General features: G+C 56.4%; 2 protein-coding genes and 1 long non-coding RNA gene across 10 annotated transcripts in view; 2 read left to right on the forward strand and 1 right to left on the reverse strand.

The window, feature by feature from the left end:
• Positions 1-10,579, forward strand: part of RASA3 (RAS p21 protein activator 3) — a 109,352-nt gene extending 98,773 nt beyond the window's left edge. For 2 of the 3 annotated variants that reach the window (XM_077854841.1, XM_077854843.1), the window contains 4 exons: positions 2,432-2,640; positions 4,099-4,202; positions 8,478-8,661; positions 9,149-10,579. In XM_077854841.1, the coding sequence (XP_077710967.1) occupies positions 2,432-2,640; positions 4,099-4,202; positions 8,478-8,661; positions 9,149-9,224 (573 nt within the window). In that variant the 3' untranslated portion in view covers positions 9,225-10,579. The remainder of the gene's footprint in view (positions 1-2,431; positions 2,641-4,098; positions 4,203-8,477; positions 8,662-9,148) is intronic. The other variant, XM_077854842.1, reaches the window with a different exon arrangement.
• Positions 10,219-13,132, reverse strand: LOC144287650 (uncharacterized). Its single transcript, XR_013355403.1, has 2 exons — positions 12,830-13,132; positions 10,219-11,017 (listed from the first exon to the last, which is right to left on the reverse strand). It is a non-coding gene; the product is annotated as an uncharacterized LOC144287650 (long non-coding RNA).
• A 33-nt stretch (positions 13,133-13,165) lies between these two features.
• On the forward strand, positions 13,166-21,862 carry C17H13orf46 (chromosome 17 C13orf46 homolog). Of its 6 annotated transcripts, none has more exons than XM_077854845.1 (9): positions 13,544-13,642; positions 13,757-13,902; positions 16,136-16,187; positions 16,699-16,807; positions 16,912-16,959; positions 17,847-17,894; positions 19,554-19,621; positions 21,516-21,599; positions 21,772-21,862. In XM_077854845.1, the coding sequence occupies exons 1-8, from the start codon at positions 13,563-13,565 to the stop codon at positions 21,580-21,582; spliced, it is 618 nt and encodes a 205-aa protein (XP_077710971.1). In that variant the 5' UTR covers positions 13,544-13,562; the 3' UTR covers positions 21,583-21,599; positions 21,772-21,862. The 6 variants fall into 6 exon arrangements, with proteins under 6 accessions (XP_077710972.1, XP_077710975.1, XP_077710973.1 ...); XM_077854844.1 differs by having other exon boundaries at positions 13,548-13,642; positions 21,516-21,596; XM_077854846.1 differs by lacking the exons at positions 13,544-13,642; positions 13,757-13,902 and adding an exon at positions 13,166-13,485 and having other exon boundaries at positions 21,516-21,596.
• The last annotated feature ends 2,895 nt before the right edge of the window (positions 21,863-24,757 follow it).

Consider the following 24,757-nt stretch of genomic DNA (forward strand, 5'->3'; position numbering starts at 1 on the left):
CCTGGAGCACAGCGGCCTGGCTCTTCCTGCTCGGGCAGCCAGGCAGGGAGGAACCTGCTGGAAAGGGCTTCCTGGCAGCTCAGGGATCAGCTCTGGAATCTTGCAGCATTTCTTTGAAACTTAATTTTGAGATGGTTGTGCACTTACAGGAAAGTTGTAGAAACAGAGCAGGACCTCCCGTGTCCCCTCACCCAGAGTCGCGGGGTGTTTGCATTTGTCACGTTGGCTGAGCTCTGTCCTTTATCACCCTCCGTGGCCATGCATCCTTCTGAACCACGCAGATACCCCAGCGTGCTGCCTATAAAGAACGACATCCTGGGATAGGAGCTGTGCTGCTCTCAAAGGCAGGGCAGGGTGCCCACGGCACCGATGACAGTCTCTGAGTGCCCAGCCGAGTGCCGCCTGGTCCACTCGTTCTCTGCCAGGTTCTTGATCTGGGACATTTCTCAGCCTCTCTCTGTGTTTCGCAGCCTTGGAGTGTCTGACGCATGCAGGCCAGGTTTTGCGGGTGTCCCACAGTCTGGGTGTTAGGCCTGAGCCCTACGTGCATCTTGTCATGAGCCGAGCATGGGAAACACACTGCACCGTATCCTCATCGGGCTCCTCCTCAGACTGTTGCCCCTCCACTCAGGCTTCCCACCTCCCTCACCCCTTCACAACTTTCCTTGGCTTTCTGCTGTGCACAGAGCCACCCAGGGACCTTCTTCGCTTGTCTGTCAGGGCCACGGGGCTCCCAGGGCCACGTTTACCCGGGGTGGCACCCCTCACTGCCCTATGTGGCCATGGGACGTGGCAGCGTTGCTGATCGCGTTGTCACCGCTGCTGCCGGCACACGCCGTGGGCATGCAGAGTTCGACAGGCTGAGCACAGATGTGGTTTCCGTCATGGGTGTGACCTAGAGGCCATCAGGCCCAGCTCACAGATGGCCGTCCTGCTCACCTGCACCCCCTGTTACCTCGTGCCGCCCCTGGACCACGGAAGGTGGTTTCTCGGGCAAGCAGATGGGCCCGTGGCAGATGGTGGCATTTTCTCTGGGCCTGAGAATGGTAATGCTGTTGCACCTGCTGCAAGCACCGTCCTCATCTCCTCTGTGGCATGTCTTGTCGCCTTGGGTGTCTGCTGTCTGCTGCCTGGCCTGTGACCGGCCCTCTCCGGGATGGCAGCCTGGGAGCACTGTGCCCTGAGGGCAGCCCATGGCATTCCCAGATGTGATGGCAGGGCACGAGCGTGAAGACAGCCTAGAAACTGCATTTCCATCCCCTTCACTTCTTTAGAAAATCACCCAACTTCAGCATATCAGCCTGTTGTTTCCCACCGCTTTCCCTCACAGGCAACTGCGTATGGCACTAACTGCAGACCCCTGCCCGTCTGCGAGGTGGCCCGCGGTGGCCCTGTCAGAGCGGCCAGTTCGTGAGGGCGGTCAACAGAACTCTGTCTGGGGTTTGTCCCTCCCTGGGGGTCGCAGCCTGCAGAGATGCAGTCTAAGGCCTGTGCAACAGTGCATGTGTGTGCAGGGGGGGCAGGGGCAGGGCTCAGGTCCCTGAAGACGCCCCAGCTCTCCCCTCAGATCCAGCAGCTCCTGTCCATGCACACATCCCTCCCCTCCCCGCAATCACGTTCTGACAGCAGCGGGGTCGTTGATTTCCTGACTCTTCCTCTGACGTGCCCAGACCCTGCACTTTCTTTTCATTTTTATCTTTCTTGAGGGCTGAAAGTTCATGCAGATAGAAACTGTTTGGGCCACACTGTGTTCCCAGAACACAGGGCAGAGCCTGGCATTCGGGAATGTGGGTGGAATGAATAATAAGAACAGCAGTGGAGGCTCTTAGCAGCCTCTCAGAGGAAGCGACACCTTTCTGGAAGGAGAAGAAGGGTCCCCAGGGTGCTCAGGTGGGTGGGGGAAATTCTTCAGATGGACTCAATAGCACATGCAAAGGTCCTGAGGTAGGTGTGGGGGTAGCACAAGGTAAGCCAGATGCACCTTGCTTAGAAGTCCTCCCACCTTAAAAACCAGGAGACCCAAAGAAAGTCTCAGTAATGGGCACAGTGAGCATCAGGAGGACCTGGGGGGGGGGGTAGAGAGTGTGATCCCTGTGCTTTTACATGGAGCCCCTGACACCCCAGCACAGAGCCTTGGCCAGGGGCTCTTCTCTCTCCTGAGCCCCCAGGGAGAAGGCTGTGCCTAGTGGCTCTGTCGTTCAAGGGCAGCAGAAAGTACTTTGAGATGCCATGACCCCCGGGCTGTCCTGCCTCGGGGTCAGCTCTTCTCTCTCCCTCCAGTCCCCCCAGTCCCCCGTGCCATCCTCCCTCGGGGTCAGCTCCATCATTTCCCTCTGTGGGCCTGGGTCTTGTACGAGTCCATCCCCAGGACTCCATGGCCCGGCGGGTGTTTTGCTCTGAGGTCTCTCTGAGCCTTCTCCCCACGTCCCAGATGTTTCAGGTCATTCAGCCCGAGCGAGCGCTGTACATCCAGGCCAACAACTGTGTGGAGGCCAAGGCCTGGATCGACATCCTCACCAAAGTGAGCCAGTGCAACCAGAAACGACTTACCGTCTACCACCCCTCAGCCTACCTGAATGGCCACTGGCTGTGCTGCAGGGCCTCCTCGGACACAGCGCCTGGCTGCTCCCCCTGCACCGGGTAGGTCTGCACTACCGCCAGTGCAGGCGGGCTGGCTCCAAGGACCCAGGGAGGGGGCCTTGGCTTCACAGAGCCCAGGAGTCAGATCTGAGCCAGCAGGAAGTGAAAGCAGAGTTTATTGAATATGTCTGTACAGGGCCTCCGACGAGTCTCATGTTAGCCTGGGTCTGGGATTTTACAGGGATCGTGGTCTGGTGCACACATCGGCGTCCATGGACTGGTCAGCACAAGGGCAGCATCCCAGGGTCTTTAAGTCAGTCCATCTGGCCAGGGTCTTGGCCTCAAGGGGTTTGGAGTGAGTGGTCCTAGAGAACGTTTATGACGACCCCACTAGTCACTCCTTAGACATTTTGTGTTGTACTGGAGAACTGGGAAGGTAGCATTGCCTCTGTCCCTGCCCAGGCGTGTGTCGAGTGGTGTGAGGGGTGCAGACTCAGAATAGGAGCTGAAAAAGGAGCATTTAAAAAAAAATTGTCTCTTTCGTGAGGTCCCCTCAGTCACTTTGTCTCACATCCACCCCGTGTGGCCCAAGCACCGTAGTCTGGCTTGTGCATTGCACAAGGAAGTGTGGCCACAGGGCTATGTGGCGTCTTGGCAAGCTGCATATGCACCGCTGAGTCCCGTGGACCATTGTCTTGATTGTTGAGGGGCTTCTGTGTGAGAGAGCCCTGGCTTATCCACATGAAGGCTCTCAGGAGACCCATCAGGAGCTGTGAGCCATCCTGGGTCCTCCTGTCTCTGCCAGGGGTCCTAGTGATCCTTGGGGGTGGGTGGCAGTAAGGGAGGTGCTGTCGTCCGCCATCCTGCTCACAGGCCCTTCGGTTTCTGCAAGTATCTGCACACACTCCCCTGCACCCTCCGGCTTTGTCAGCTGGGCCTCCTGAGGGTCAGGACAGGCTCACCTTGCCTCTTCTGGAAGGAGGACCAGGTGCCCCATGGCTTACGAGGACAGTGACAACTGCTGTCTAGTGTGGGCGTGAGGAAAGGCCCAGGCTAATGGAAGCGGGAGTGGAGGATCCGGCTTCTAGGACTCAGGAAAATCCCTGTGGGATCCTGCCCAGGAGAGGCTGAGCACTGTGTCCAGGGGAGGCGACATTGCCACACGCTTAGGCGGAGTAGGAGCCACCCCAGGCTGAGGAGGAATGGGGACCTGGCTGTCCCCACCTGGGTGGCAGGCCGAACCTTCAGGGCACGTGGCCCAGGTGCATCAGTAAAGTCATTTCTTTTCCCAGCAGAACAAGTCTGCTTGGCTATCACAGCAGATCTGTGGGCCTCTCGTCCTCCGAGCCCGTGGATGGTCACCTTTAAGTGCTGTGACCTCTTCCACCAACCACACATGAATGCCATCAGGGATAAGCTCACTTTATAAGACCACTCTGTTAGCTAACTCTTTAAAAAAAGAAAGGTCATGATTCCCATTGTTGTTCTTTCTGTTCTGGTCTTGCTGTATTGGGGCAGCGGCCTCCCAGCAAACATCCAGCTGGACATTGACGGGGACCGAGAAACGGAGCGAATCTACTCTCTCTTCAGCTCCTACATGAGCAAACTGGAGAAAATGCAAGGTAGGCTCCGCTTACAGCCTGACACTGTCTCACGAGATTGCCAGTGGCTTCAGGGATGCCTGGCTGGGGTCCCAGCGACAACGGGAGCCCTCTGCTGGCACGACCAGCCCTCGGAGCCCCCTGTCCTCGTTTGTGGCACCGAGGGGGGGGAATTGCTTTCTGCAGCTTGGCAGCTACGTGGGCGAACTACTTTAATAACAGATCCCGTAGATAATTTTAAGATGGAATTCAGTTGCAGCCTCTGAACTGCCAAGTTCTTGAGAAGATAGTATATTTTATAATCTCCTGTACCCCCAGACTGAGGATTCGGTCTTCTGTGTTTTTCAGAGGGTTGCATGCCTATGTGTGTGTGTGACTCTGCACGTGGGAGCAGACATAATATTGACGCAGCTTTATCATCCTCAACATTTAACCACCTTATAATGTTCTGCAGAGCTCAGCAGCATGGGTGGGACACATGAGGTGACATGGGGTGATGTTCAGTTCAGGAGAGGTGGATGGAAGAAGAGCTACTGGGAGGCAGATGAGCTGCCTGGTCCTGGGCCGAGCCGGGCAGTTCTCAGAGCCACATTCAGAGACTCGGTGACCCAGCCCTTAAGCCCCACTCTGAAGGTGAAATAAAGCGGAGTGGGCCTGGAAACGCACCTGCTAGATATTTTTCCTTTTCTTTTTCCTGATCTAACACAGTAAAATGGCGATGGTGTGGCAAGCATGCCATGCTGAGCTTCCCGTCTGAGGGGGCCACACCTGTTCTCTGGTCTCCTCATGTGACTCATCTGGGTGCACTTCCAGGCTCTGGGCACATGCACAGTCACACATGCATGCACACACATGCAAGACAACTGTGTTATACACCTGAACATATGCTCGTGTGCACACGCACACACCCACCCAGCAAGTGTGCTGTACACAGCACGTGGCTCCAGGGCTCCAGGAGGCCTTGCAGTGGTGGCCCTGGCACTCTACACCAGGCTTCAAGGTGGCAAAGGCATTGGAGCCAGGGGATGCCAGCCCCTTCCCAGCCGCCTGAGAGGAGTGACCAGTCCAGAGGAGGGTAGAAGTAAGGAGTCTTAGGAGGTCAAAGCCACCATGTGAGATCCAGGGGGTTGTGAAGGGGGCTGCCTAAGCCTTGCATGATCAACCACCTTGCAGCGACCTCTTCCACACACTGTCTCCCTTTTGCTTCCAGACACGTTGTCTGGGGTCTCCCCAGCATCATGCCATTGCAGGCCTCTGCCTCTGCCCCCTCAGTCTGGCCAATACCTGGTTGTCTTGTGAATCTCCTCCTCCAGGGAGCTTTTTCTAACCCTGTATGTATCTCTGTCTTTGCCATGACAACTGTCTCAATATACTTGACCCTTTGAGAGCAGAAGCAGGTGTTATTTATCCTAGAGCCTGACATGAAGGAGGAACTAAATACATGTTTTCTAGATAGATGGATAGGCAATGGATGACAGATGGATGGATGATAGATGATGGATGGATGGTGGATGATAGAGGATGGATGGGTGATGGGTGGATGGATGATGGATGGATGGATGAATGATGGATGATGGATGGATGGATGGATGGATGATGGGTAGATGGGTGGATGATGGATGGATGGATGATAGATGGATGGTGGACGATGGATGCATGGATAATGAGTGGTGGATGGATGGATGGATGGATGGATGGATGGATGGATGGATGGATAGATGGATGAATGAACCTCCCTCAAAGTATAGGAATCATCTGGACAAGTGTTCTTAGAGTATCAACAGGATTGGAGACCTTACAGTACACTTCACCCGGGCACTGTGGCACTGAATCACTTCTCAGACCGTCTTCCAGCCTCTGTCTGGAGTCTCAGTGCTTCTTTGAGGCAGATAGTTTGTTGTCAGAGCAACCTAATCATCGCAAGATACTCCTTTTATATTAATCAAACTGTTCTTTTTGGCACTGACCATGGGGCTTATTAACACCTGACATGGTCAGTCCTTTTCTCTTGGGCATGGCAGCCTTTAGGTGATCAGAGGAAGCTGTGTTGTAGTTGCCTGTGCAGGAGGAGAGATTTGGTCTCCTCCACCTCCCTCATGTGGTATGGAGTCACCTGGCTCTCTTCCTTGGGGCCTGCCCTGGTTCTTTAACCCTCCCCCTGCAATCTGCTGACAGCAGAACCCAGTACTTTAGGCAGAGGAGGGTTAGCATGGGGCCTGGCAGGGGCCTGGCTAACGAGCTGACAGGGGGCTTGGGCTGTGGGGCTGAGATGAGTGCAGATGAACCTTTCAGGGTGGCAGCAGGTCACCATTCTCGTGGTATATCCTGGGATAGCAGCTTGCTTCACCCTCTGCAAAGTAGGCACAAGGGCCCATTTATCAGGTGTTGGGATGGTTAGGGGGAGGATTCACACAGAGCACTGTGCTGTTTCCCCCACACAATCACCTTCTCTCGGGCCTGGGCCTCTGGGGTCACTCCGAACACATCTGCTCAGGGCTCCTCGGGGCCCTGCGGGCAGCTTGTCTGCCATTCTCAGGCAACCCAGAGACAGCTTTGGTGTCCACTGTGAGACAACTGGGCAAGGCCTGTTGTCCTCTCCTATGAGACCAGGCAGTGATGGTACCATCCCGTGTGGGTTAATCCAGGATTAAATCAAATAACCCCTGGGAGGCAGTGAGGGCCCTGGCTGCCTGTATCCTTGTCCAGGCCACCTCCCCTGTACTCCGTCCCCTCTGGGTCTGAGTCCTCTGGGCACCTGGAACTCTGCAGAAAGTTCAGATCCTTGTGTCAGGAAGGCGTCTGCCCATTCTCTGCCGGCACCATGCTGGCAGTGAATTTGTTTGGTTTTGGTCACCGTGAGCAGTGATCAGAGATGTGAGCGTGTTCAGGGGTGATCCCTCTTGACCTGTCCACACTGGCTGTCTTTAAAACAGCCAAGCTGGGCAGCCTGGGCGGCCCAGGAGTTTAGTGCTGCCTTCAGCCCAGGTTGTGATCCTGGAGTCCCGGGATTGAGTCCCATGTCAGGCTCCCCGCGTGGAGCCTGCTTCTCCCTCTGCCTGTGTCTCTGCCTCTCTGTGTGTCTCTCATGAATAAATAAATAAAATCTTAAAATAAAATAAAATAAAATAAAATAAATAAAATAAAATAAAATAAAATAAAATAAAATAAAATAAAATAACAGCCAAGCTCTCCGTATTGCCAGGCCCCCAGGCAGGAGCCTCTCAGGGACACCGGTGTCCCTCCTCCCCAGAGGGTTCACAGAGGCTTGGACTTACATAACGTGCTCCAGGCTGGGTAGCTCCCACAGGTAGGGCTGTGGGGAGGGGTCCAGACCATGAGATCAGCACCCTTCCACCTGGCTCTTCCTCCTTTGCCTCCTCTGCTCATTCGTCCCTCATGTTTAGACCTGCTTGTCTTTCTCACATCAGATTCTCTTTTTCTTTGAAATGTTAAATCTTCCTAGTTTTCTTTTGTACAGACTTGTGGTTTTTCAAGAAATAAGAGATTTCTCCTGGGTTAGAAATAAAGACAATGAAGTGGACACCAGAGCTTCTGTGATAATGAAACAGCAATACAGATAGGGTGAGGAGCCCCCTAGATGCTGGCTCACCTAGGCCAGGTACTATCCAAACGGCATGTCTTCCCACCTGGTCTCTTTGTGGCCCTGGAATGTAGGGCCCAGCTCAGGTGACTGGGGACCGGTTGTGTGGGGAGGGGGCCAGGCCCAGCTCAGATGACTTGGCGCTTCCTGTGGATACCTGGAGGCCACAGCATGGTCTTCAGCAGGAGTGAGGTGGTCCAATGAGAAAGTCACTGCACAGCAGATAGGGGTCACAGAGGTCGCAGGAAGCTCCTAGTGCAGACTGGCTGAGAGGTGACACCTTTTTACGCACCTCATACCCACGGTTCCCAGCATAGGGTGTGCGTGTGCATGCTGGGTGAGTGAACCCCTGGCACCCGTTTCTAAGATGGGGCCTTCATGGGGGAGGTCGTCTCCCCAGACTGACCCTGGGTGACCACAGGCTCTTGAGCCAACCTGGCCCAGTGTCCGTGAACAGACATCTGCTGGTTCTGGTCTGGTGAGCCATGGGGCGTGGATAGATGCAGGTCGCCCAGAAAACAGGCTGGTCAGAAATAGGCATCAGACCCTGGCTTCTCTAGGGCTCAGTGCAGGCCCAGCTCTTGGGGATGGCTTCTGTGTCTTTGTGCGTTTGCGTGGGCTCTGCCAGCCCTTCCCTGAGGCTACTGCCCCGAAGAGCTCCCGCCCTGACCTCCAGCCCTCTCCCAACACCGCAGAGGCCTGTGGAAGCAGATCTGTGTACGACGGGCCCGAGCAGGAGGAGTACTCGACGTTCATCATTGACGACCCTCAGGAGACCTATAAGACACTGAAGCAGGTCATCACTGGGGTTGGGGCTCTGGAGCAGGAGCACGCCCAGTACAGAAGGGACAAGTTCAAGAAGACCAAGTATGGGAGCCAGTGAGTATGGCGGCGGGATTGCGGGCTGCTCTTGGCAAAGGTAGCAGAGAAGGGGACCTCAGGGAGTGTCCTGGGCCGGGCGCTACCGTGAAGCCACCTGCATGCACCCATGAGGACTAGGGCAGCTTTCCTGTCCCTTCAGAGGGGCTTACCGTGCTCTCCAGGGCCTGCTGGGCAGTGTCCCAGGGGCAGCACCTCCCTCACCTCCTGCCTCCAGACCCTCCTGCCTTCAGATCCATTGCTTCCAAAATTAGGCTTTCCTGGGCCAGAAGTTGCACACATCATGCCTCTCTCTGGGCCACAAATACATTTCTATAGACAACTTCTGGCTTAGCTTGTTTTTTCTTTGCTTGTCTGTATTTTTCATATTTATTGCGATGAACACGTATCACGTTTAAAGACAGAAGAGAGAGTATTAAAGCACGCAGCTGAGCACTGGCCGTAGGAGACTACACCCCACTCTCTCCTCCCCATTTCTGCTTTGCAGGGAGCACCCCATTGGAGACAAGAGCTTCCAGAGCTACATCAGGCAGCAGTCTGAGACCTCCACCCATTCCATTTGAAGTCTGTAGGAGGTCGTGTCCAAGGACGGGCACCAGGAAGACCACCACCTTCGGGAAGGAGGGAACAGAGACAGGACTAAAGGGCAAGGGATCCATACTTGTTCCGCTCACATAGAGCTCACACGCCAAGCTCCTGGGACTGGTGAACCTCCGCGGGCTGTGTCTGTGGTTGCCGTGCACTTTATTCACACTGTGGCAGGTGACTGGAACCGGCCTTTCTGGAATGAGCTGCTGGGGACACTGTGCCCTCTGTAGAGCTTGTACTTCTGTGTCGTGTGCACCTCTGCCATTGCTGCGCTGCGTGGCGCTGTGCCCCTGGAGCCCTGTTCCTTCGCGTATTCTGCTTCAGCGAGACCGGACGTTAAATAGCATCATTCGTCTCCCGTGAGCCTGTTTGGGCGGCCGTGGGCAGTGGCCCTCCAGCTCCAGCCTTTGGTGTTGCTGTGATTCCTGGCTGAAAGGTCGGTTTTGTGGCCTCATTGTGCATAATGGCACAAAGATCCGAATTTGAGGATGTTCTTGATGTTTTGGAGGTACGGGATCCTTCTGCAGAGAGCACTAGGGTGTTCCCACCCCCGTGGGCTGCAGACACTGCCAGAGCTGGCAATGGGCTGAGGTCAGTGTCCACCCCATCCCCTTCTGAGCAAAAGTTGTAGTTCTGCTGTCAGTGGAACTGCAGAGTACGATCCACATTAGCCACCACCACTTCTGGAGGTTTGGGGAAGGTTTTTAAAATAGAAATGTGCATTATTTTCAAGCTGTTTTTCTTAATGTTTTTAAAGGACCATTTCTCATTAGGTCTTTGATATAAGGTACCTTGGAACATCTAGACCTGTTCTCATCAAAGGGCAGGGTGCCACAGGAGAGCCACAGAGGGAAGGAGGCGCATCTCCTAGAAGCCAGTTAAAGGCCGTCCAGAGCACATCAGGGAAAGTGAGGCCCTGAGCTGTGCAGACTTGGCTCCTCCTGAGCTGGAGGCTGTGTCTCTGTGAAGCCCCTGGCAGCTGCCAGGCAGTGGTGGGGTGCTTTTCTGTGGAGGTGGGGATGCTGACATGAGGCAGGCAGGCAGCCTTTGAGCTTTGGAGAGCACTGTTCACACACACAGACCTTGTGCCCATCTCTGCTTTTACTTGCAAACACTGTCCTGCAGATTCTGAACGATGGCAGTTAGTAACATGCCTTGTCACAAAACGGTGAGGAAGATGTTGCAAAAAATAAACTTTGGGACACACAGCTATGAGGCTGCACCAAACTGCAATTTTTAACATGGATTTGTAACTTAATGTTTCTGTTTATAAGATACTAATGATTTGCAATGTATTTTACTGGCCAATTAAAACAGATGTTTTATTCTTTCTGAAGACTGGTTTGTTTTTGCGGGAGTGCCCCCTGCGTGTGGCGGAGCGGGCACGTGGGACAGGTGAGGGTGAGGGTCAGACTGGAAACCACAGTGCTCTGTGGGATGGAAGGATGTGGGTTCGGCACTCAGCGTTCCCTCAATGCATGTTGTGCCGGGAGCCTTCAGTGAGGGTGGAGGCGGCCTCGAGCCCACACGAGGAGGACAGGCTCCAGCATGTGTTACCATCTCCGGGACACATGGGGCCTGAGCTCCAGGACCAGACACAGGCCGGCATCCATGGGAAGCAACAGGAGGGGCTCCCAGATTGGGGGGTGCTGCGTGTGTGGGGGCAGCGCCTGGAGGAGACCTGCCTCCAGAGCAGGGATGCATCATTTCCCTGTTCTTCCTCTCCAAGTGGTGTTGACTCCGTTGTTCAACTTCCAGCCTGAGTCACCTGTTAGGAAAGAATCAAGTGGTCTGGCTCTGAGGACACGAGGTCAGGTTTGGGATGACGGGGGGTCAGCCCCTCCTGGGGGACTTGGGGAGGGAGGTGTTATTGCTGCTTCCCAGCGGCCGCTCCTGGCAGCCCTGGGCAGCAAGATGGGCTGGGGGGGGTACGGCACAGGGGTGCAGGGGTCAAGCCAGCAGCATCAGTACCCCGGGACATGCAGGCATCCACGGCAGGTCCATGGGGCAGCTTCAGGGAGCCTGGCTGACTCAGATACATGCAGGACCCAGGGAATCAGGAGAGCCAAGTTCTGTCCCCATGGGAGGACGTGGGACCGGGGGCAGAAAGCCTGGGAGCCAAGGCCTTCTCCCAGGAGCCTCATGACCGGCCATGGTGGCTTCCAGGGGCCTCCATGTGCGCCCACCTGCTCTGCCTCCAGACAACCCATCTCAGCATCCCACCCTCCTGGTTGTAGGCCTGGCACCTCTGCTCTCATGTCCCTGGGCTCATCAGCAGCTGCACCAGCCCCTTGGCTGGGTGACTGGAGCCCCCATGAGTGGATGTGCCGGGAAGTGGTTTGGAAGATAAAAGTGCATGTGGAATTAACAGAGTCCCTTTTGCTTCATTCTATTTATGATCTGCTGGTTGCTCAGGGAAAGCACCTATTATGATTTGTCTCCTGTGGCCTTGGATGCCTCAAGATAAAAAATGTGTGCTGGGATGAGACCAGATGTTCTCTGCTAAGCTGTATCATGGGCTGAATGTGTCCCCCAAAAACTCATGGCAAAATCCTGACCCCAGCCCCTCAGACTGTGACCGTGTTGGGAGATGGGTTCCTTAAAGGGGTTAGTTAAGGTTACACGAAGTCATTTGGGTGGACCCCAATCCCATGTGACCAGCGTCCTCCTAAGATTAGGATGTGGCCAACAGTCACGTGAGATGTTCAACATCACTGATCACCAGGAGATGCAAAACACAACCACAATGAGACACTACCTCACACCTGTCACCATGGCTAAGATCAATAACACAAGAAACAACAGGGGCTGGTGAGGCTGTGGAGGAAGCGGAGCCCTCATGCACTGCTGCTGGGAGTGTCAGCTGGTGCAGCCACTCTGGAGAACAGTGTGAAGAGTCCTCAGGAAGTTGAAAATAGAAGCAATTGCATTGCTGGGAATTTACCCCAAAGTATAGAAAAACACTAATGCAAAGGGGTGCATGCTCCCCAGAACTTTATAGCAGCGTTATCTGCGATGTCCAGATACGGAAGCAGCTGAGATGTCCACCGACAGATGAGTGGGTGAAGAGAAGCTGGCCTTTATAATGGAATATTATTCAGAAGTCAAGAGATGAGATTGTGCCATTCGTGACACGATTGGACCGAGAAGGTACAACACTGAGTGAAATAAATCAGACTAAGACGAATATCCTAGGACCCCACCGGTAAGTGGAGTCTAAACAAACAGCAGCGACAAACCAATGGAATAAAAAAGAATCAGAGCCATAAACACAGAGAGCAAAGGTGGCTGGTGGCGGAAGGCGGGCAGGGGACGCGGGGAGCACGGGGGCCAGACCCTGGTGTGAGTGACTTGGTCATGGGTGAAATGGAACAGCGTCCGCGGTCGCATGGTGCGATGGCAGATGGCCGTGCTAGCAGGGGGCACAGCATCACAGCCAGAGGAGCTGACCCACACGTCAAACTCCTGAAACAAATGTGTGTCACCCAGACTCAAACAGAAGAGGAAAAACAGAAGAAAACAAAAGATGAGGGCCCGGAAGCGCGAGGGACGACTGTGGAGGACGAGGTGGCCGCGGCACCTGCACGTCGGGCTTCCCGCCTCCCAGCGGTGAGACCCGAGCGCCCGGGCATCAGCGGCCTCACTGCAGTGCGCTCGCAGCCCACGCGGACAGCACAGCGGGGCCGCTGGCTGCTGATGAGCCTGTGACACCAGCACTGCCACTCTGAACCCTCGGTCCCTTGGGTCGTGATGGCATCGTCCCTGCAGAAAGATCCTCGAGTACAAGGGACTCAGCCGTCTGCCTCCGCATCCTCGGGGGGAAGGCCGGGGAGGGCCTCAGAAGGAAGCTCACCCACGGAAAGAGCTGCCTGCACTGACTTCTGACCTCTGAACTTTGTGGTGATGTCATAGGGGCCGCTTGGCAACAGGGGCCCCGGCCACACAGGGCTGCTGGTGGGACAGAGGTGGGAAGCCATGCTCTCTGTCTGAGGGCGCGCTCGGGAGCCCACGTCCCTCTTCATTCCTGAAGCCTGATGGAGGGGAGGAGGATGGAGAAAGACGCAGCCGCACATAGGAGGCACCGGCCAGGCCCCGGGGCCCCTCCACCAGGGGTGGCCCCCGGACACCTCAAGGCAGCCAGCGAGATAGCTGAGCTCCAGAGGAGCCGGAGTGTGGGCGGCCTGCATCAGAAGGGGGACCCTCCGAGCTGCATCAAGAAGCCATCCAAGGAGCTGGGTAGGCCCCAGCAGCGTCCCTCTCTCCTGCCTGCCCACGCCCTCGTCCCTGCTGAGATCCTAAGGCCTGGGCAGAGCATGCTTGACCCTGGGGTCAGCAGGCAGCAGGCGAGGGGGGCTGTGCATCCAGAAGGCCGTGGCCACGTGAAGTGTCTCTGGTCAGTCCTGCACGGGTAACCTGCCAGGCAGGGTCAGCGGTGGGCCCAGGGGTAGTGGACCCAGGACACGGGACACAGGTGAGCTAACGTACACTTGCTGTACGTGCCACCTAGGATATCCTGGGACATGGAACTGGGGCTGGGTGCACGGTGCTCTCCCAGGAAGAGCCGGACCCTGGCCTGGCTGACAGATGAAGGTGACCACTTCAGTCCTGTGCCAGGCTCTTGGCAGCTCTGGCTCTGCTGGGAAGGCCCACCTGGTGAGTGGCCCTTTGTGAGGGTGTCGGGACGCCACAGCAATGAAGCAGTAGGAAATGCGGTTCGCTGTTCATGCCCTAGGGACGATTTTGAGAGGCGGTGGCATAAGAGTGTTGTTCCGTTAGTGTAAACATGCAGAGATGTTCCAGCGGGTAGGGGAAAGGAGGTGCCGGCTGGTGGGCCACACGGGTCACTGCAAGGCTCTCGGCACCACCGTCCCAGCAAACTCTGGGCACCTGAGCCTTTCGCAGCAAGAGGAGCAAAGTTTCCCAAAGAAGAAGTCGGCCTAAGTCTATGTGGGAAATACTGCGAATGGACGCGAGGGTGTCTGAGATGCCGCCGCGGGGCAGCCACAGAGCACCGTCTGGGCCCCACCGTTCCCGGCTATTCCTACCAGTGCTGCATTTCCCCCAAACAAGAGGCCGGGCAGAGACTTCTCTGTGGCACCATCCTGCCACATACACCTGGTGGCCCCAGTGTCACCATTTGGAGCGGTGGTGTCTGCACAGAGGAGCCAATGTCGCCTCCCCAGAGCCCACACACCAAGAACAGGAGGCTCACTGATGGGATGCCCACAGCGTAGGGAGCAGGGGCGAAGGGACCTCTGCTGCCTGAACCCCTGGCACCAGGATGCAGTGGACACAGGACATGGGCCACCTAAGTCAAGGGACGGGCCTGGGGGGTGGCCAGAGTGAGCTGGCCTCAGGACGAGCCCGGTCTGGGAGGGAACAGCAGAAGTCCATGTGCTGAGTGCCCCAACCCTGGGCGGCTGCACCCTGAGCCCGCCTCCCCACCCTGGCCGCCTGCACGGGATCCACCAGGGGACCCACTGGAGCACGGGCTGCTACATCCTTGACACCCTCCCGGACCTTGGTACTCAGGCCTGCTCTGTGCCCCTGCCCTCGAGGGCACCCTCGCCCCCACCCCACTGCCCGTGCACCACCCACTGCAGTTCCCAGGCAGGTGTGGGGGGGCCTGCTCCTGAGAGGGGTGGGCGAGAGGGACCTGCTGAAAGCTTCAGCTGGTGGCCAAGCAGCAAGGCGGTGTGGTGCTGCCTCTGGGCGCCTGCACCCTGGCCCCAGCCTGCGCCCTCAGCCTGCCGATACCCAAGGGGGCATCTCGCGGCCAAAAAAGAATCTGTGAGCATTTGGGGACATTCACATCTCTGTTCTTGGACCTCACTGGGCTCAGCGGAGCGCATTTCAGCCCCCAGCCTACCACCCTGATAGCCGCAGCAGCCCCTTAGGGGAGGGAAAGGGCCGAAACCTGCTTCTGTCAGGAAGAAGATGCACTGCAGAAAACATATCATGTCTCTCTTTTTACTGATTCTTTCCTTTTTGCCAGATACATATTATAGGATGGAGCAGGTTCAGGGATGAGCCTGTGTCCTCTAAAATATGAGGACACACATACCCACGGGTAGGGGCAGATCAAGATTTTCCACAAGAAGTCAATTGTAAAATCCCTACTAGAAAACCACAGCTTCCGAGTCACTCGGGTCCTGTTCTCTGAGGTGGAGACGGCTCCAGAGCTGCCGAGCTCCGGAATGCTCTCTGAAGACGTGAGAGCAGCACCCCTGCACCCCTGCTCCCTTGGACCCCTGCCCATTGCCTGTGAGGCTCTGGCTCTAGAGTGGTGGTGTCTGCACAGAGGAGCCAGTGTCGCTGAGGTTGTGCAGGTGCGGCCAACAGGAGCAGGGCTGACAACCCCAGGTCTTCCCCGCAGGGAACTCCGATGAGCCCAAGAGGAGTGCACGTAACCCCCCCACCCCCCAGGCCTGTCTGAGACGAATCTCCTGCTGAGGCAGGTCGACTTCCGTGGGGCGGGGCTCCCCATGAGACCAGGCCCAGGGCAGGGATGGTGTCAGGGACTCCTGCAGAGAAGCAGGAGTCGCGTGCAGGTACCAACCCAAGCTGGTCATTGCCTCCCGTGTCAGCAGGTGCCCCAGCCCTAAGGCCTGGGAGCCGAATAGACGCACCCACTTCTGTAAGGACATCTTCTCTGCGGTATTGCGGTGTTCAGAGGCGCCTCCCCAGCCTTCCACACCCAGCTTCCGCTTTGTGATTTCCCAGTCAGCTGGACTATGTGTGTCGGGCTGGACAAGGGGGGACCAAGGCACTGGCAGGGACAAGTGCAGCAGCTGAGGGGACTCCCCCAATCTGGGCCCCATCCTCCTGGGGCCAGGCCAGAGGGTCCAGGGATGGGAGCTGACAACTGCCGCTCCTTCCTCCCCAGAGTCTGAGGACCAGGGAAGGGACCTACGAAGTGACATTGAAGATGCCAGCTGGTGAGTGGTCTGTATCCAGCAGAGGTGGTTTCCAGAGACATGAGGGTGGCACAGGGGTCCTGAGAAGACCGTGAAGGCTCCGAGGGGAGGATTTCCCAGGGCTGCCAGCCACCCCCTCCCCAGCCCCTACTCCTGCTCCCCCAGGCAGGCCTGCAGCTGGCCATGGCCTAGAGTCCCAGAGCTGATGCCTGTCTTGGCAAATGTTTGCACTCAGCTCTCCAGACCCCTGGGCACGCAGAGGTCTAGTTTGTTGGGGAAGTTCTGGATGTGCAGCACCATTGGTGGACAGGCCCCTGGCACTACCATCATTGCCAAGAACCATCCTCAAGTAGCACTGCCTCTTCCCCCAGAGTCCCTCCCCCACCCCAACCCCGGGCAGGAGGAAGGCTTCCACACCCAGCTTCCGTGAAGGCACATCCCAGAGCTCTCCCAACGCCCAGGGGCAGGAAGGACCAGCTCGATGGGTCTCCTCGGTACCCATCCTGATCCACTGCCCCTGCTCCTCCCACAGTCAGGCAGACCCAGAGGAGGACAAGCAGGAAAAGAATCAGGATGCCCTCGAGAAGTTGGACCCTGATGGAGGAAGGACGGAGCCAGAGGGGAAGGGCTGCCGCCCAGAGGCCAGTGGCAAGAGTGGGAGCACTGGCTGGGCACACCTGTATGGGTGCACATGTCCGTCGTTCTCGGGTCCCGCTGTTATTTACCTGTTTGGTTTCTTCCCCAGGAACAGGAACCAGAGTCCGTCAAGCTGGATGAGCCTCCAGGAAAAGAGGCAAGGGCCTTTGACTTTGGTAACCGGGAGGTCCCTTCAGGCATGTTCCCATGTGAGCACAAGCAGGGTATGCAGATGTGGCCTCAGGGCCTCTTGGTAGGGCCATGCCACAGGCTGGACCCGGCGCTGCCATAGCTCAAAAGCCTTTGGGTCAAGCTCTGCGCTCCCAGCTGATGCTGTGCATCCTAACCCCAGTATCCCAAACAGTGCAGTTGCCAAAGGCATATGACAGGAGGTGGCCAGGGACCCACTGTAGCTGGGGTACGAATTCTCACCAGGCACTTTCCAAGGGAAGGAGGCTCTCATTCTCTTCCAAGTCTGCATGGGAAGGAACAGAGAAGGGGCTGGACCTGTTTTACCAGCACCTACAACTGATGGTCCCTAATGGGATTCCCAGGGTTCATCCCCAAATACCTTCCGCACTAACTGAAGTGCTTCCATTGGAAACCCCTCCTGGGCTGGTTAGAGACGCTGGGGCAGCAACACCTGGAGCCACTTGAGGCCCCCACTCCTCACTAGTGCAGGCCCCAGGGGGCCCAGGAGCTTCGTGGGCAGTGTACCGGTGTGGGCCAGCGCTGGGCATTGCCCTGTGACCTGCAGGCCCTGCTTCTCTTAGGGCGAAGCCAGGGGACACCTGGGGCCTCAGAGACCTGACAGAATGTCGGGAGAGGTGGGAGACCAGAGCTGGCCACGGTCACCTCACCATCCACACTGCCCAGCTCCCCAGGAGCCCTCACTGAGCTCCGCCATCATCTGGTGGTCCCAGTGCTAATCATGCAGAGCTCAGCTGCCCCAGGGCCCAGAGCCCACTGCCCCTCCCAGGAGCCTCCTCTCCTCTCCAGCCCACCCTGGCCCGCCATCCACACCTCTCTGGTTTCCATTCACAGAAACCATCTGAGTTTGTGGAGATTGATCTGGGAGACCGTGCCGAGGAGGTAAAAGCCCTCAGACCACCTGCCAGGAATGCTGGTGCTCAGGGCCCATGGAGCTTGTCCAGGGAACCTGTCCCACATGCATGTCGTGGAGGCTGAGGCAGAGGCAGGCTGGCAGTGCCAGGAGGACTCTGGGATGCTGACGACTGGCCTGGGAACTCAAAAGCCACCTTGCCTCCTCCTTATCTTCCAACCTGCATGCATTCTGGCATCATCAGAGACTCTAGGGCCAGGGTCAACCTTCATGGTGCCCATGGGCCCTGAGAACCTCTTCGGGGATCATACTGGGGTGGTATAAAGGCTTGGGAGTCAGAGACTGGGTGTCCACATCTGGCTCTGCCACTAAATACTCAAGTCACTCTACCTCTCACTGCCTCAGTTTTATCCATACAGTGGGGATCTTAGTAGTTAGTACCCACATCCCCAGGGTTGAACTGGAAAGCTCAGCATGGTGCTTATACCCAGAAAGCCTCAGCATCAGGTATTATCACCACCACCATCACTATCATCCCCACCATCACCATCATCACCATAACTATCATCATTGGCACCACTGCCACCACCACCATCACTGCCATTACCACCTCAGCACCATCACCACTACCATCATCACCATCACCACCATCCTCACCACTACCACCATCATCATTGCCACCACCACCACCACTATCACTGCCATCACCACCAACATTGCTATCACCACTACCATCACCATCACCATCATCACCATCACCACCATCACCATCACTACCATTACTACCACCACCATCACCATCATCATTGTCACAGCATCATTTTCTGTAAAACGAAGCTGTTGACCAATGGCCTATCTGGACCATCCAACACAAATGTCCTAGGATGTCCTCCGTTTCTCAGATGTTGTGGGCAGCCACTCTGGAAGTATTTTGAAGTTCTATCTTGGAAATTTAAGTTCTTGCGTGGGATTGTTCTTTTCCAGATTGTGCCTCCTCGCTCTTTGCCCTCAGAACATGTGGTACAGTGAACATGCTATTAGCCCCTCACAAGACTCTCTTGGGAGCACCACAGGTTCTAAGGACTCAAGGAGGGTCATCCAGTGGCAGAGTTGGATTATAGTCTGGGGGTCACAGTGATGCACATTAAAGGCATAGTTCCTTGGTCGGGGGTCTCCTAATTAGAAAGTAACTTACGACTTTCTTTCTTTCTTTCTTCTTTCTTTCTTCTTTTTTCTTTCTTTCTTTCTTTCTTCTTTCTTTCTTTCTTTCTCTCTCTCTCTCTCTCTCTCTCATCTCTTTCTTTCTTTTCTTTTGAGAGAGAGACATAGAAAGAGAGTGGGGCAGGGGAAAAGGCAGAGGAAGGGAGGGAAAATCTTAAGCACATTCCATGCCGAGCGTGTAAGCCCAAACTCAGGGCTTGATCTCACGATGCTGAGATCTTGACCTGAGCTGAAATCAAGAGTCGGACACTCACCTGACTGAACCACACAGGTGCCCTCACCCTTACTTTTGGGGGAAACTTTCCCTTGACAGTGCCCCAATTCATGGGAAGATGCTCAGTGCCGGTGCTGTCTCCATGCCCCCATCTGATCCTTGAGCAGGTCTAGCAGGCCTGGCCTTGGTGGCTGTGGTGGATGAGTTGATTCCCTCCACTTGTTCCCTAAACTGCTTCTGCCACTCGCCACAGGTGGTCACAGGTGCCGTGAGAGAAGAGAAACGGTCCCAGATGGATGTGGGGGATTTGTCAGAAGACGAGTGAGTGATGCTTGTGGGTTTCTACATGGAGAGATGGGGGTTCTCCTGCACCACGGTGTCTGCTGGGTCCGTTGTGCCTCCTGGGGGAAGGGCAGAGCCCGCTACTTGCTTGCCTTCCTCTCCCATGTGTGCAGAGACCAGGCATTGACTGGCCTGGAGGGCTGACAGGCGAGCAGTGGGACTCAGGGACAACCCTTACCTTGAGTGCCCCTCACCCCACAGCCAGACCCTTTCTCCCCATCCCATCAGCCAACAGATCAGCCATACTATGAGGTGAGAGAGGTGGGAGGAGGCCGAGGAGGTGAGAGGAAAGTGTTGCCGTGTGGATGGTTCTAGCTGGTCAGTTTGGGGTTTTGCTGGGGGACGGGGGGCACACCATCGGCCAGAGTGTCTGCAGAGGGGGCCAGGCCCGAGGGCTGGGGTGGGAGGCACATTTGTCCTGACTGCCTAGACCCACTTAGGGTGGACACTGGGCAGGGCCAGCCTAGGCCTACGAAGTCCTGAGGCCATAAGGGGTGCTGGGAGCAGGCCACTATATCATCCAAGGGCCTGCGGATCTGTTTTTATTTTAAACAATGTAGAGAAACAGTAAGAAGGAAATCACAGTTAACCCAGTTTCCCACTTCTTGGAATTAACAGCTATTTTAATATCTGGGCTCATTTGCTTCAACATTTTTTAAAAGAAAAATGTCTCTAATAGAGATATTTAGATACAAAGTAAATTACTTGGTAAAACTGACACACAGTCCTTTTAAATAACTGGAACTCGCCCGCTTCTAGGTCACCCAGACTCCCGCTCACAGCTTGAGGGTCACACAGGAGCTCGTGGGCTGGAGCCTGGACGCACACAGCGCCCACTCGAGTAGGGGCTCCACGTCGGCTGCTTGGGGCCTTGACGGTGTCATTACTACCACCACCTTCCCCCAGACCTGTAGATGGGAGAGCTTCCGTGAGGCAGTGTCACCCCGTGTCCGTGCACATGGCCCGTGTCCTGCCCATTGCTACTCGCACAGGGGGTCTCGCCTGTATCAGCTAAGATGTTGGGATCCCTACCTCACTCCCAAATCTAGGCTGAGAATGGGTGGGTCTTTCCTAAGCAGATCCTGATGTTCCCCATTGCTTCTGAGTGGATGTGGTCGTGGATTCAGCCGCACTGGAAGCAGCATGGTGGCTTTGTCTTCTGCCCCTGGGACCGGACAGTCCCGAGTCCGCCCACCTGGCTCCATGGTCTTGGCAGCCCACCCGATGCTTCTGCTGCCCAAGAGAGCCCGCTGGCCATGGGCCACAGAACCGGGCCTTGGCTGTAGGCGGCCGCTTGGCCAGTGGGTAGGGGACTGGGGGTAGGTGGGCAGTCTGTCCTGCTGCTCTGCTGTCCTACCATCTTGGTTTTCTGCAGAGCTGAGGCTTTCTGTCCAGCTCTGTTCACAGTCACTGTGGGGTCCCTGCAAAGGGAAGGAGGACAGCTGACTTATCCCAGAGGCAGCTATGATTGGAAGTGGACACCCCGGAGCACACCCCAGAGGGAAAAGCAGAGGCCATGGTCTTCTGAGAATGGACAGGGCTTGGTGTGGGGAAACCTGGAGATGGCCTGTCTCTGGGGCCGAGGGGAGCATTCTGGTTTGGCTGGTCTATGAGGTCTCTCATGGTCAAGGAGCCCCTCCGGTTAGGCCTCCCAGCGCAGAGGATGAAGGCCCTGGGAGGGCTGGAGAAAGCTTGGACAGCTGGTGGGAAGGCAAGCCCAGCTCTGCACGGGAGTCTGCTGGTGTGTGCAGGAAGCTGGGCCGGATAGGGGCATGCACCTGTGGGGAGGGGTGCTGCCTGTGGCCCAGGCTCTGAACTCAGGGGTGGGGGGATGCCTGGCTCTCATCTGCTGTGGCCTCCTCTCGGCCTCTAGGACCAAGACCAGCTGGGTGTGCTGCATCCCGTACTCCACCAGAAGGAAGGCGAAGGAGAGCGTGTAGCAGCCTGGGACAAGGTAGTTTGCACCGGGACTGGGTGGAGGCCTACCTCTGCAGGAGGGAGAATAGAGGGGGCTGCTCTCCTGACCTCCCAGCCCTCTCAGTCCTGCAGAGACCTGCGATGGAGGGACGAAGGGATGGGGTTGGGGATGCCACAGGCAGCCCTGAGAAACAGCATTCAAACCCTTTCAGGGCATTGATGACCACCCAGGTGTGAACCACTGATCTGCTGGCTAAGCCATGATGCCATCTTTTAAAAAGACACAATAAAGTGTGAACAGAAGGTGTTCTCCTTCTCTGGTCCCGCTTGACAATTCTCTGAAACGTGATGGAGGGACGGGGGGTGAGCTCAGGGACAGGTGGCTGTGCCTCCCAAATCACGTGTGCACGATGGCAGCTGTGATCACCCAGCCCTACCCTTCAGATCCTAGGAACACCCGGAAGCAAAGTCAGATCCCTTGGGGTCTGGGGGCAGGCTCTACTCTCAGAGATGGCCTGCAAACTTGGCCCCAGTGAGAGCAGCCTGGAGGGAGGCTGGCGCGCTCCCCGAGGCCAAGATGTGAGCAGGCCCAGAACTAAGCCATTCTTGCAGCTGGACGTGGAGGTCCCAGGGCCCGTGCCTCACAAGGGCCCCTGCCTTGGGCATCAAGGCTCTGGGAGATGCTGCTTGTGGGGACAGGGGACAGGGGCAGAGGATCATACAAAGGAAGCTTGACAAGGGGTTCAGACTGTGTTTGTTCAAACCACCACAGGCCAAGTGAGCAAATATTTTTCATTTCATGTGGCCCAACCAAATGCTGAGAAGGCAGCACACACACCTTGCTCACTTTTTTTTTTTTAATTTTTTAATTTATTTATGATAGTCACAGAGAGAGAGAGAGAGGCAGAGACACAGGCAGAGGGAGAAGCAGGCTCCATGCACCGGGAGCCTGATGTGGGATTCGATCCTGGGTCTCCAGGATCGTGCCCTGGGCCAAAGGCAGGCGCCAAACCGCTGCGCCACCCAGGGATCCCCCTTGCTCACTCTTATACACACACATGCATGCTTGAGTGCACGAGCATGTGTACATGCACACTCACACATGCATGTGTACATGTACACATAGTGTGCATTGTGCATGGATACATCTACACACCATGCACGCACACACACGTGCACATGGACACGGGCACACATGCACACATGTGTTATATGTGGGCGCATATACACTTGCACACAGAGCACACGTGTGGGCAGTCACACCCACATATATATACACACGTGCATGCACACACACAAGCATACAGGACCACGTGGTCTGGTGACACGCAGCATCTGAGGGTGAGGAATATCTGGGCCCAGAGGTCAGAGGGGTCAGACAGATGAACCTCTCAGGTGCCTATCTTGTGTGCAGGTGGGTTGGGCACCACGGTTCCTCTGCTCCAATGCTGTCCGTCTGGGAACAGGGAGCGTCAGAGCAGCTGGAAAATGCGTGCTGAGTTGCAAGCATGGAAACTGGCTTCCCTGGCCGGGTGTATGGGGCTGCAGCCTTGCTGTCTCAGGACCAGATCACAGACGCACGGAGGACCTCAGCCACCCTAGGCACAGGGGCCGCTGCTTGTCCCCCTGGAAAGGAGATGTGGAACATCTGTGTCCCAGCCCCCAAACAGGCAGGCCCTATCCCTGCCCAAATTCGAACTGCTGTCACCAACTAGAACGGCACCCAGGAAGCTTCTGCAGAGACAGCTGTGCTGCCCCTTGCTTGGCCAGGAGGGAGGAGTAGACCTCCATGTCTGGGGCCCAGGGGTACTACCACACAGAGCAGCACTGCCAGACTGGCTTTGCTGGTTCCTCTGTGACCATGCTCAGCTGCAGGCCAGGAGGGAGACAGGGCCTGGGTGGCCTGCTGTCCATTCGTCTGTCGTTCATCCCTTGTCATGGTGAGTGGCTGCTGGCCTCTTAGGGCCTAGGAAGCAGGGAGGCCCCACGTGTGCACAGCATGGCTACCTTGGTTGCAGCCTTTCAGCAGTTAAGATGCATGAGTCTTTTCATTAAGCCTCTGAACCTCAAGGTTTGAGGTAGCTCTGTTCCATGTGGCCTGGGGCTGTCTGCTGGGGAACCAGTCTAGGGCAGGCCTGGGGGTAACTGGAGAGGCTCGGCCTGCAGATGTGGTGGTTTTGGCTCCGGTCTCCTAGCCACATGCCCAGTCCCTGAGCTGCCGGCAGGGGTGGCCCTGGAAGCCAGAGGGTCTTGTGGGAGGGGACACACCAGGAAAATGTCAAGCCTCCATCGCAGGCGTGCACCTCTGCCCTTGCCGAGGCTTCCATGGAGCAGGCACAGCCCTCTCTTGCCAGAGAAATGCACCAGTCCCGGGGGCGAGGTGGGGTGGAGCAGGCGTGGACACCGAGCAAGAGCACTCAGCCCTGAGGGCACCTGTTCTCGCGCAGTAGGGCCCGAGCACTCACTGCCGGGGACATGGCACGCTTGGAAGCCAGAAGGAAACCAGAGCGTTCAGCTCGAGGCCTTCGGCAGCCGCCCAGGGTACGGCCAAGCTGCTGCTGCCCGGCCTGTGCTCAGACGCTCAGCCAGGGGGCAGTGGCCAGCAGGTGGGGGGCGGGATGGGACACCTGCTGGGCAGTTTTGGAGTTTTGGGGGATGTGAATGCCAAGCTGGCCAGGGGAACCCTCCTCTTGCCTCCCTGCTCAGAGGCCCCTGGTCCTCGGGGACACTGATGCGGCTCACTGCTGGCATTTTGTCACAGGCTTGGCTGATGGCCCCAGGTGATGGCTCCCAGCCTGACCTGGTTTCGTCCTTGACTCTCTGCCGGCCTCCACCTACTCTGCGAGAGGCCCACAGAACCGCCCTGGGGCAGGGCCAGGATGGGCGGCTCACCGCCCTGCTCACCCTCCTTGCCTCCAGCCTTTCAATGTTGTCCCCTTCACTTCAAACCCAATATGCATCTTCCTTGTGGGGACTAACAAAAACCATTGAATTTGTTCTCTATTTTAGACTCTCTGTTAGAATTTTCATGTATTTCTCTCACTCTCTCTCTCTCTCTCTATATATATAAAGAGCTATGTATGGAGACAGATGGATAAATACAGCTCGTTTCCAAAATCGGCATCACATTGCACCTGTTTATTTGTTTACAAGTTTTCATTCTGTCACAAGCATTTTCCTGACCTCATCTGTGTGCCA

This window comes from Canis aureus, chromosome 17 (genome assembly GCF_053574225.1).
Source record: "Canis aureus isolate CA01 chromosome 17, VMU_Caureus_v.1.0, whole genome shotgun sequence".
Lineage (NCBI taxonomy): Eukaryota > Metazoa > Chordata > Mammalia > Carnivora > Canidae > Canis > Canis aureus.